The sequence below is a fragment of the Thrips palmi genome, unplaced genomic scaffold (genome assembly GCF_012932325.1).
Source record: "Thrips palmi isolate BJ-2018 unplaced genomic scaffold, TpBJ-2018v1 HiC_scaffold_3, whole genome shotgun sequence".
NCBI classification, from domain to species: Eukaryota; Metazoa; Arthropoda; class Insecta; order Thysanoptera; family Thripidae; genus Thrips; species Thrips palmi.
In genome coordinates, this window is record NW_023144630.1 from 1,652,729 (window position 1) to 1,664,752 (window position 12,024).

The 12,024-nt window shown below is 59.6% G+C and overlaps 1 protein-coding gene across 1 annotated transcript in view; it reads left to right on the forward strand.

Moving 5' to 3' along the window:
• Positions 1 to 1,360: 1,360 nt before the first annotated feature.
• The window catches only part of LOC117648395 (transient receptor potential-gamma protein), a 32,896-nt gene continuing 22,232 nt past the window's right edge, over positions 1,361 to 12,024 (forward strand). Inside the window, exons 1-3 of the mRNA XM_034390903.1 lie at positions 1,361 to 1,522; positions 4,074 to 4,204; positions 11,125 to 11,362. Coding sequence (XP_034246794.1) covers positions 1,403 to 1,522; positions 4,074 to 4,204; positions 11,125 to 11,362 — 489 coding nt within the window. The 5' untranslated portion in view covers positions 1,361 to 1,402. The remainder of the gene's footprint in view (positions 1,523 to 4,073; positions 4,205 to 11,124; positions 11,363 to 12,024) is intronic.

Sequence of the window (12,024 nt, forward strand, 5' to 3'; positions counted from 1 at the left end):
CTTCTAGCCCACTGTGCCCCGCAGGGGATTCAGTTAGCAACAGAGCCCTTGATGCCGGATGGCCGGCTGCCTGCACTTCGCTTCGGACTAGTCAGCTAGCTGGAGGAAGGAAGGGAACCCTGCCACTCTAGGGCTAAAAGTCTTAATAAGTAAAAAGGAATAAAAAGGAAAACAACGAGACATAAAATTGAATTTAAAATGACTGGGCTCGTTGGGAGTTGAACCACTGCCGCAGCACTTGTCGGTCGCTCAAGGAAGGGTTCGCCCCACTGCGATTTCGGAACGTTGTGTGCGTCCTGCCCAAGGTCCTGCCAACCGCTATTGCATAAAACTTTTCCCCCGATTAACTGCACTGTGCGGCCCACATCGTCCTTATTGGGGTTATGTGGCGCCTTGCGTGACCCCAGTCAGAGAGGGAGAGAGAGAGAGACCACTAGGGGATTTCTAAAGCGAAAGTCAATGCGAGGAGAAGCAGGAGCAAGCAGCCACGCCCGCCTCATTTTTATATTTTTAATTTTTTTGAAGTACTTGCATGTTGCGTCATTGCCTTTTGGACGCCTTACCGCGGCGTGGGCCCAGTCGCCATGGTGCTCGCCTTCGTGACGACGGACGCAGGAGACCTCCACGCCCCGCCGGCCGGCCAGCCGCTCGGCCTGTGCCGCACAGTGGGCCAGAAGACCGACGGAGGCGGCCAAAACTCTACACGCGTTTTGAGCTCCAGAGTCGTTAAACAGGGCTCGAACCGAACGTGTGACCCCACCAATGGATTGCTCTCCGAACGAGGAATCCAAAGATGGGGTCACACGTTCGGTTCACTGTGCACTGTGCAGCCCCTGCTCCCCGTTTTCCTGTAATTTTGTGGCCTGACCGGCCGCGGTGCCGCCAGTGGCACCGTCATTGGGAGCGTTGCGTGATCGCTCCCCCGGGACCATCGGGGCCATCCCGGAGGGCCATCTCGCCACGCCACTGCGAGCCTCCGCTCCCATTTGCAGATTATTCCCTCTTCCCGGTGCACAGCCAGGGGCAAGGATAGCAGATTCACTGTGAATGTCTCACCGTCAAATTCAAGTTCACAGTGTATTCAGAGCAAACAACGCAAAAGGTTTCCAAGCCGCTTCGAGGAGCTTTGAAAACCGCCCCGAAAGCGCTCGATGTGGAAAAGCAACGATTCCTTCTTCCATGCACATTATAACTTCGCGAATTGCTTTGACGATGTCTCCCTTCTGTTGCAGACGATGGCGGGGACGACGACTCGGACGGCGACGGCCCGAACGACCCCGGAGGGGGCCCGGGAGGGGGGCCGGGCGGGGGCCCGGGCGTTGCCGGGGGGTGGGTGCGCCCCCCAGGCAGCCCCGCCTCGCTCAGCTACCCCCTGAGCCCCCTGGGGCTGGTCGCCGGGGGCATGGGGGGCATGGGGGAGACCAGGCTGGACCTGGGGGGCTTCGACGGCGAGCCCGAGCTGCAGCCCAGGAAGTCGAACATGTTCCTGGACAAGCCGCGCCTCCCGGAGAAGAACGTCAAGGTGAGTGTCTGTCTGTCTACCTGTCTGTCTGTCTGTCCGTCCGTCTGTCTGGCTGGCTGGTTGTCTGTCTGGCTGGCTGTCTGTCTGTCTGTCTGTCTGGCTGGCTGTCTGGCTGTCTGTCTGTCTGTCTGTCTGGCTGGCTGTCTGGCTGGCTGACCACACCAACTCCCTGCGAACACCACTCGAGACGCTCCGTCCCGCGCGAGGAGGCCGCCGCACAAAACTCAAACGCCATCGCCCGGAAGGTTGGGTCGGAAAAGTTGCTACAGTGGCGAACGCCCACTGCCGCGCCCCCGTCTTGTGCTGCTCAGTGCCAACGTGCCGGCGGTGCGTCCGTTAAGTTGGGGCCAGGAGTGCCAACCCATCGTCCGCATCGCGCAAGCGGACGGATGATAAATAATGAAAAAAACAATACATGCTTCCGTGGAAAATCTAAAGAAAATAACAAGCCAGGGATTGAATTTCTTCTCGAAGGAATTGTTGCCAACCGATCCAACAAAGCGCGGATCTCCAAGTTGGGGCAGGTTGTCGCCTCTAGACGGGCCTCACCTGCGACTCTCTGGCCGAGCCCCGCCGATATCTTAACGCCTTAAGGGCTTAACGGCTGAGTGGCAAACGGTGCCGACACGGGCTTCCCTAAGCCCCCCCCCCTCCCGGACCCCACTGGGCCGCAACCAAAGCGGCCACGGCTTCTGTTTGGATCCGTTAACCGCCAAACCAAGCAATTCAATCAGGACACACTTCGAAAAAACAGAGGCACTGCTGTTTCTGTCCCACACTGCATTGACTGCACCCTCTTCAAAAATCTTTTCAAAACATTTCGAGGGGTCTGACACGAGCGAAGTGGCATTTACGGATTCATTTTCCTCTGTGGATGACAGTTTCCGGAAACAAACAACAACAAAATGAAGCAAAACATTTTGCATGCTTAGTGATTGCGCCACGATCACTTACGGGCACTCCCGGCGATCGACACTCGAATTGGAAAATAAGACAACCACGTGTCTTTGTGTGGGTGTGTGTCGGTGTGTGTGTGTGTGAGAGAGGGGAGGGGGTTTGTGAATACACATCAGGCGGGCGGGGCATTTGATGGGCCAATACAGTGCTGCAGGCATGGCCAGGCCGTGCCGGGGATGCGAGACCCACCGTAAAGTGCGGAACAGGGCCCTATCGCCTTACGGCCCACCGCGTGAAGAGAAGGGGGGAGACAGGCCCACACTCACAGGGACGCATTCCAACGCGTTCACAGTCATACGCGCGCGTAGGGAGTGTTTTACACACACACGCACGCACCGAGGCCTACACTAGATGCTTATAAGACGCGCCGCCCCTCCATTTTTGTTATTTCTTCCCTTTTTTTCAATATCCCTTTCCCTGTTCTCTTTCTTCTTTTTTGGGCCCCGCGGGCGCACGATATGATGGCTCTCTAGAGAGTGACGAGGGCAATCTTTTGCGGCGCCCCGCCCCGCCCCGCCCCCGTTGAGCATTGTGGCGTGGCGGGGCGTGGCTGCCCCATCCCCCTGACTTAAAACCGTCGCAGGGAGCGCTGCGGTCGCGTGTGGGGAAGTTACATCATGTCGCCACCCGGGGGACCGCGCCCTGGCCGCCCCGCCCCGCCCCGCTCCGCCCCGCCCCGCCCCGCCCCGCCCCGCCCTTGCAAACAGCCCCTACCCCGCCGATGTTGACTCGCCATACGGCGGGCAGCACACGTGGGAGACGGCCTGCACGGCCTCCACGATGCAACCGCTGCGACGGGTACTTTACAGTGTGGCACACACCGCGCTGCGCGTGTACTGCGCACTGCGTTCCGAGCCCCGCAGCACAGTGGATTTGCCAGAAGACCGGGAGGCGGCCGAAACTCTAGACGCGTTTTGAGCTCCAGAGTCGCTAAACAGGACTTGAACCGGACGTGTGACCCCACCAATGGATTCCTCGTTCGAAGAGCAATCCATTGGTGGGGTCACACGTTCGGTTCGAGTCCTGTTTAGCGACTCTGGAGCTCAAAACGCGTATAGAGCTCCGGCCGTGAATGCCCAAGCAGTCCCTACATTAAACACACCTAGCCCTGAGAGAAGGGGCAAAGAGCGGGGCTCCTCAACAGGTGGAAGTACCAGGGCGTTCATTTAGAAAATCATTTCGAGGACTGCCGGCTTGCCTGGCCCCACCCCACCAGTTGAATGGCCCGCAGAGGTCTTGCCGACAGACTCCCAGACTGATTCCGCGCAGCTTTTCGTCGCCCTCTCTCTCTCTCTCTCTCTCTCTCTCTCTCTCTCTCTCTCTCTCTCTCTCTCTCTCTCTCTCTCTCTCTCTCTCTCGCACACACACACACACACAGACACACACACACATGGGGCGCCCCGTGAGTGCGAGAGAGACAGAGTGGTCACGAGGGTTCGACGTCCGCGCAGCTGTTGCCTGCACTGCAAGCTTGCATCACGGACGTTCCGTCCTTTTTCCGTACCTCCGTCCTGTATTCTTCTGTATATTTTCCGTCCGAAACTCCACGGAATTCTTTTCCAGTGCCGGTAACGCGACGGCCTGTCTGTTGCAGCGGCACAGCATCCACGGCATGATGGAGGAGGAGAACGTGGTGCGGCCCCACCAGGAGATGAAGCAACTCTCGCTGGACGAGAAGAAGTTTCTGCTGGCGGTGGAGCGCGGCGACGTGGCGTCCACGCGCAGGTGAGTCTTCCTCCCTCGCACGCACAGTGGGCCGGAAGACCGGTGGAGGCGGCCGAAACTCTAAACGCGTTTTGAGCTCCAGAGTCGCTAAATGGGACTCGAACCGAACGTGTGACCCCACCAATGGATTGCTCTCTGAACGAGGAATCCATTGGTGGGGTCACACGCGCGGTTCGAGTCCCATTGAGCGACTCTGCAGCTCAAAGCGCGTCTAGGGTTTTGGCCGCCTCCACCGGTCTTCTGGCAGACCCTCTGTAAGACAGGACGCCCCGCGAGAGACCCGGCCCGCCGAGCATGCCTGTCTTGCGGGTGGCCTAGCTCGCGTATCGCAGCCCCTGACAAACTGAGGGCCAGGTCAACTCGGGGGTAACTCGGGGGTAACTCAGGGGTAACTCGGGGGTAACTCAAGGGGAAGTCGGGGGGAAGTCGGGGGGAACTCGGGGGGAAGTCGGGGGAACTCGGGGGGAAGTCGGGGGAACTCAGGGGCAAGTAGGGGGGAACTCGGGGGGAACTCGGGGGGAACTCGGGGGCAAGTCGGGGGAACTCAGGGTAACTCGGGGGCAAGTCGGGGGGAACTTGATCGACTCGCCCAAACACTAGAAATACGCTCCAAACTAGCACCGTTGCCTTTGTCTCGTTGCCCCGATTCTAAAAGTGCCCCTACTTGCCCCTCTAGCTCAGCGGTTCCCAACCTTGGGGTCGCGACCCCAAATGGGGTCGCGAAAAAATTTTGAGGGGTCGCGGCGAGGTGGCTGGGGTCGCCTGGGGTCGCGGTGGTTTCCCGGCTGGCCCACACGCCGAGCACTGGCTGCTTAAATGCCGCAAAGTTGATCAAAACGGTCCCAAATGTGTGTAAAAGATCGTGTTTTGGGTCGACTTTAAGCATCCACTGCTTCTGATCCGAGGCGGTAAATCGCCCTCCCTTAACGGGCAATTGGTCTTTGGACCTTCCTTTTGCATGCCTTTGTTACGGAGTGCGATTATCTGCCTTAGTTTGGGAGCAGTTTTGCCGCAAAGTTGATCAAAACGGTCACAAATGTCTGAAAAATCGTGTTTTGGGCCGACTTTAAGCATCCACTGCGTCTGATCCGAGGCGGTAAATCGTCCTCCGTCAACGGGCAATTGGTCTTTAGACCTTCCTTTAGCATGCCTTTGTTACGGAGTGCGATTATTTGCCTTAGTTTGGGAGCAGTTTTGCCACAAAGTTGATCAAAACACGATTTTTCAAACATTTCTAACCGTTTTGATCAACTTTGCGGCAAAACTGCTCCCAAACTAAGGCAGATAATCGCACTCCGTAACAAAGGCATGCTAAAGAAAGGTCTAAAGACCAATTGCCCGTTGACGGAGGACGATTTACCGCCTCGGATCAGACGCAGTGGATGCTTAAAGTCGGCCCAAAACACGATTTTTCACAGACATTTGTGACTGTTTAGACCAACTTTGCGGCAGTACTGCTTCCAAACTGAGGCAGATAATTGCACTCCGTAACAAAGGCATGCAAAAGGAAGGTCCAAAGACCAATTGCCCGTTAAGGGAGGGCGATTTACCGCCTCGGATCAGAAGCAGTGGATGCTTAAAGTCGACCCAAAACACGATCTTTTACACACATTTGGGACCGTTTTGATCAACTTTGCGGCATTTAAGCAGCCAGTGCTCGGCGTGTGGGCCAGCCGGGAAACCACCGCGACCCCAGGCGACCCCAGCCACCTCGCCGCGACCCCTCAAAATTTTTTCGCGACCCCATTTTGGGTCGCGACCCCAAGGTTGGGAACCGCTGAGCTAGAGGGGCAAGTAGGGGCACTTTTAGAATCGGGGCAACGAGACAAAGGCAACGGTGCTAGTTTGGAGCGTATTTCTAGTGTTTGGGCGAGTCGATCAAGTTCCCCCCGACTTGCCCCCGAGTTACCCCTGAGTTCCCCCCGACTTGCCCCCGAGTTCCCCCCGAGTTCCCCCCGAGTTCCCCCCGACTTGCCCCTGAGTTCCCCCCGACTTCCCCCGAGTTCCCCCCGACTTCCCCCCGAGTTCCCCCGAGTTCCCCCCGAGTTCCCCCCGAGTTCCTCCCGATTTCCCCCTTGAGTTACCCCCGAGTTACCCCCGAGTTACCCCTGAGTTACCCCCGAGTTACCCCCGAGTTGACCTGGCCCTCAGTTTGTCAGGGGAGGCGCTGTAGTCGGTACACGTGAAACGCCCGAAAATTGGACACACTTTGAAAAGACGGTAAACAGTCGTGGTAAGTCAAAAGTTAATAAAACCATTGTCTGGACAAAATTGTGATGACTGTGTTTGAATTAAATGGTGGGGCAGCATCCCCGCGCCGCGTCTCGACTCGCGTCCCCGCGAAGAGGATAGAGACAGCGCGATGTTCGACTCGACCAGCGCCGCTCGGCGCCTGTCACCGACAGACGGACTGAGGCTCTCAAAATCTCGAAACGCGGCTGTCCGCGCCAGGCTCTGCTACTCGCGCCGCGACTCGCAGTGCCCGCCACACTGGGGGGAGTACTGCTCGTTAGTTCGTGGGGGACAGGGGGAGGGGTAGCTGTTTTGGCAGTGCACAGCAGGCCAGCAGACCGGTGGTTCTAAATCCCCCACGCGTTTTGAGCTCCAGAGTCGCTAAATGGGACTTGAACCGAACGTGTGACCCCACCAATGGATTCCTCGTTCGGAGAGCAATCCATTGGTGGGGTCACACGTTCGGTTCGAGTCCCATTCAGCGACTCTGGAGCTCAAAACGCGTCTCGAGTTTTGTCCGCCTCCACCGGTCTTCTTGCCCACTGTGCAGTGGAGGGACGGCGGCAGTGTGTTTGGGTGGCGCCGGGGCGGCGAAGGGTGTGCCCGTTGAGTGAAGTGGCTCACTTCGTACAAAGTGCCGCCTGTGTGTGTGTGTGTGTGTGGGGGGAGAGAGCGAGAGAGAGAGAGAGAGGTGGGGGGGGGGGAAAGGGGCATGTGGTCTGAGTGCCGCACGCGGACTCGTCTTCCTCTCGGGACGCACAGAGAGGCTCAATTTTCCGTCTGGGAGGGGCAGGGGCGAGGGGAGGGGCGCCGCACCGCCACGCAGCCGGAGATGCAAACGTACCAACAGGATGAAACAAAAAAATTATTAAAAAGAGGAAAACTGTATAAATAATGAAGAAAGCGCGCGTTACTCGGGATGAGCGACAGAGAGAGAGGAGAGAGAGACAGAGAGAGAGCAAGCTTCATCACGAATGAGAGGCGCTTCAGTAATTTGACGTGCGCCTCGGAAAGCCACGAACGCGCCGAGGGAGAGAGAGGAAGAGAGAGAGGAGAGAGAGAAGGAGTCTTTGGATCCTCAAGGCGCCGACGTATCCGCTCCCTGGAAGCCCCTGGCAGCCTCCCTGCACATGCATCACCGGCGTATCACTGCGGGGTTCGTCATCCCCGTCTCTCTCTCTCTCTCCCGTGCCGAGCAATAGTCCCGCCTCTTCGCTCTTCCTACTTCTTGCCAAATTTTGCGTGTCCGTCCTGTTCCGCGAGGCGATCCCGACCCGGCAGACTGCGTCCGGACTGCGCCGTGCTGTCTCTCTCTCTCTCTCTCTCTCTCTCTCTCTCTCTCTCTCTCTCTCTCTCTCTCTCTCTCTCTCTCTCTCTCTCTCTCTCTCTCTCTCGCTCGCTCGCTCGCTCTCGCGGCGTCGCGGTGCGACAGAGACAGGGTGAGACTCCGTCCGCAGCGATTGCCCGCCAGCCCTTTCTGGGAGAGGAGACTGTGGACCATTGTGAGTAGTCAGCAGGCCGCTCGACAAAGGCGAAGGCTGCCGCGAACTGCCGTGGCACAGTGGGCTAGAAGACGGGAGCAGGCGGATAAAACTCTAGACGCGTTTTGAGCTCCAGAGTCGCCAAACAGGACTCGAACCGGACGTGTGACCCCACCAATGGATTCCTCGTTCGGAGAGCAATCCATTGGTGGGGTCACACGTTCGGTTCGAGTCCCGTTTAGCGACTCTGGAGGTCAAAACGCGTCTAGAGTTTTGGCCGCCTCCACCGGTCTTCTGGCCCACTGTGCGTGGGGCCAGACCTCGCTCTGTCTCCCTCGCCCCCCTTGCAGGACGCCCCGTGAGTGCGAGAGAGACGGAGAGCTCGGAATCAGTCCGCAGGGGGAGACCGGAAGGCCGGAAGTCCGGAAGCCGGCGGAGTCACACACACGAGTGGGCACCACACGCACACACTCACGACGCACACAACGAAAAGAGCAAGGCACTACCTGTTCTCTGCCTTTCCTCAAGGACGAGTGGAGCAGAATGCGAGCGCGCTCGGTGTCTCGGCACGACAAGGGACCCCTTTCTCTCTACCCCAACCCCCAACCCCACACACCATTCGTATGAACATGAATTCCGAGACATCCTACACGAAATGGCACCGCCAAATCACATAAGTCTCACGTTAAAGCCGCTCTCTCCTGCTGCCCGCTCCGCCACCCACCATTCAGCGACACACACACTCACACAACCACACACACACACACAGTGGCGTGGAATGATGGTCGAAATGAAAGTGACGGCGCGGAGGGTCGTTTGAAATGACAGTAAGGGTCGCTTTGCCCCTGTCCCGACCTTCCCTGCCTTGGCCGCCGCCCCACCCCGCCCCGCCCCACCCCGCCCCGCCCCGCCCCGCCCCGCCCCGCCCCACCGCCACGCCCTGCGGTTGCTCGGTCGGCCGCCAGATGGCGCTCCCTGCCGCGCTACCACGTCTAAGTTGGCGGGGCTGCTTGGCTGCTTGGAGCGCTAGAGCACTGGAAGCGGTTGAGCCGCGGCGTCATCACTGGGCGGCGCGAGGGGGTTAAGAGGTTTCACGGCGCCGGGTTTCGTTTTACCAGAGTCGCTAAACGGGACTCGAACCGAACGTGTGACCCCACCAATGGATTGCTCTCCGAACGAGGAATCCATTGGTGGGGTCACACGTTCGGTTCGAGTCCCGTTTAGCGACTCTGGAGCTCAAAACGCGTCTTTGGCCGCCTCCACCGGTCTTCCGGCCCACTGCGGGGGTGCCGCGGTCTGAGCGGTGCGCTCAGGTGAGCCGGTATTGCGCATGATGGGTGGCCATGGCGCACGCTGACTCGGCACACGAAGAAGATGACCTCCACGACGAGCGTCAGCATAATGCCCCACGGGGGGCAGGCTGGCAGGCCGGGCAGCGCCGCCGGCAGAGGGAAGGGGCAGTCTGTCTGGCAGTCCCCGCGAGCCGCGACATCCGTCTGGCTTTCATTAGGCCCCGCTGTCGTAAGGCGGAGTGCGGCCCGGAAGTTTACGACCGAGATAAAAAGGAATTCATATCGTGCCGTGATCGGCAGGTACGTCGGGGTCCTGGCCGAGGACCCCGTCACATCTTGCAGGAGGTGAGGTCTGGTGGAGGCGGCCGGCGTGTTCAGACACGACACCGTAACGTTTTGAGCTCCAGAGTCGCTAAACAGGACTCGAACCGAACGTGTGACCCCACCAATGGATTGCTCTCCGAACGAGGGATCCATTGGTGGGGTCACACGTTCGCTTCGAGGCCTGTTTAGCGACTCTGGAGCTCAAAACGCGTCTAGAGTTTCGGCCGCCCCCACCGGTCTTCTGGCCCACTGTGCCCCGGGCGAGCGCGTCCAGAAGGTCATGGCGCGTCCTGGCAGTGTCCTGGCGGGGCGATTCCCACGCCGGTCTGGTTTGACACGGCTCGGATTAGGCAGGCTGCCGGCGCCCTGACGGCCTGTGACGGAGTGACGGAGTGACGGCACACTGATGGCGCCTGGCTGCTCTCGGCTGCCGAGCCGAGGCAAGCCGAGGCTGTCCCCCGGCCAGCTCCCCCTCCTGATGGTCACGCCTCGTTTCACACACACACACACACACACACACACACACACACACACACACGACCCCGGGCTGTCTGAGCACACAGTGGGGCGTGCGCAGTTAGTTTTGGTATCGCGACGTGACCACCACGTCACCACGTCTCCGCGATAGGCGAGAGAGGCCCCGCGAGAGAGAGAGAGAGAGAGAGAGAGAGAGAGAGAGAGAGAGAGAGAGAGAGAGAGAGAGAGAGAGAGAGAGAGAGAGAAGGGGGAGGCGCGTCATTTAATAACACTTTGTGCAGAGGGCCATTACGTGGTGGATGAGCGCGTTTATGGAGCATCGCCGAGCATCGCCGCCACAGCGCCAGGCCAGGCCGCCGCCGTGACGGCCGAGTGTCTCAGTTGGTTACGGGTCACTCTTTACCGCGGCCCGGAGAGCTTCGAGCCCGGGCACAGTGGGCCAGAAGACCGGTGGAGGCGGGCAAAATCCCGGACGCGTTTTGAGCTCCAGAGTCACTTAATGAGACTCGAACCGAACGTGTGGCCCCACCAATGGACTTCTCTCCGAGAGGAATCCATTGGTTGGGTCACACGTTCGTTTCGAGTCCCGTTTAGCGACTCTGGAGCTCAAAACGCGTCCAGAGTTTTGGCCGCCTCCACCGGTCTTGGCCCACTGTGCCCGGGCTGTGTACGTCCTTGTTCTCGCCCTCCTGCCTGCGCCCCATCAGATAAATATATTCCGACAGGTTCTCTCTGTAATCAGTCCAGGTGTGTAGCTGTGGACAGGTGTGAGGAAGCGGGCGCTGTGCCAGCCGGGCCCAGCCAGGACCCAGTGCCGGGCCAAGACGGCGCGGAGTTTGGCAAAGGGGGCCGCAGTGATCTGTGGCCCTGGAACCCTACCCGTTCACACAGCCACCCACACAGACACGAAGACACTCATACACACACACGATAATCTGTCGGGGAAACTTGGTCAATGGGTGAGGTGGTAATTGAAATCAGAGCAGCCAGCGCTGCTGATCGTTGCTGTCAGCGATGTCAGTGGGGGTGTCAGTGGAGGTGTCAGTGTGTCAGTGGAGGTGTCAGTGTGCCAGTGGAGGTGTCAGTGTGCCAGTGTGTCCGCTCTGTGTCGCAGGATGCTGCAGCGCGCGCAGGAGACGTGCCACATGAACGTGAACTGCGTGGACCCGCTGGGCCGGTCCGCGCTGCTCATGGCCATCGACAACGAGAACCTGGAGATGGTGGAGCTGCTGTTGGAGTACCGCGTGGAGACCAAGGACGCCCTGCTGCACGCCATCTCGGAGCAGTTCGTGGAGGCCGTGGAGGTGCTGCTGGACCAGGAGGAGGCCGTGCACCGCCACGGGGAGCTGCACGTAAGTTCCACCTTACAGTGGGCCAGGAGACCGGTGGAGGCGGCCGAAACTCCAGACGCGTTTTGAGCTCCAGAGTCTCTAAATGGGACTCGAACCGAACGTGTGACCCCACCAATGGATTGCTCTCCGAACGAGGAATCCATTGGTGGGGTCACACGCTCGGTTCGAGTCCCATTCAGCGGCTCTGGAGCTCAAAACGCGTCTGGAGTTTCGGCCGCCTCCACCGGTCTTCCGGCCCGCTGTGCGACAAATCTGTTGAGAAATCGCTGGTGCCGGGACGCGTCGGCGCACGTAATCGCCGTCGTCAGAAAGCTGTTTGTCGGTCCTCCTCGCCGGGCGTCCGTAACGACTTAAGAGGCCCCGGCGCGCCCCAGCACGCCTCAGCGCGCCGCGCTGGACCGACCCACACCTCTGACGGGCCGAGTCGGGGCCGTGCGCCCGGGGCGTGTCTGTGGCAGCTCGCTGGCCGGCCGGCCGGGCGCTGGCAACTGGCTGGCAAGCACTGGCAAGCACTGGCAAGCGCGCAGCACCGCCAGACTTGTAAATTAATGCAAATATGGGCGGCAAGACCCGGACCGGCGTCATGCCGCCCTGCCCGAGGCACAGTGGGCCAGATGACCGGTGGAGGCGGCCAAAACTCTAGAAGCGTTTTGAGCTCCAGA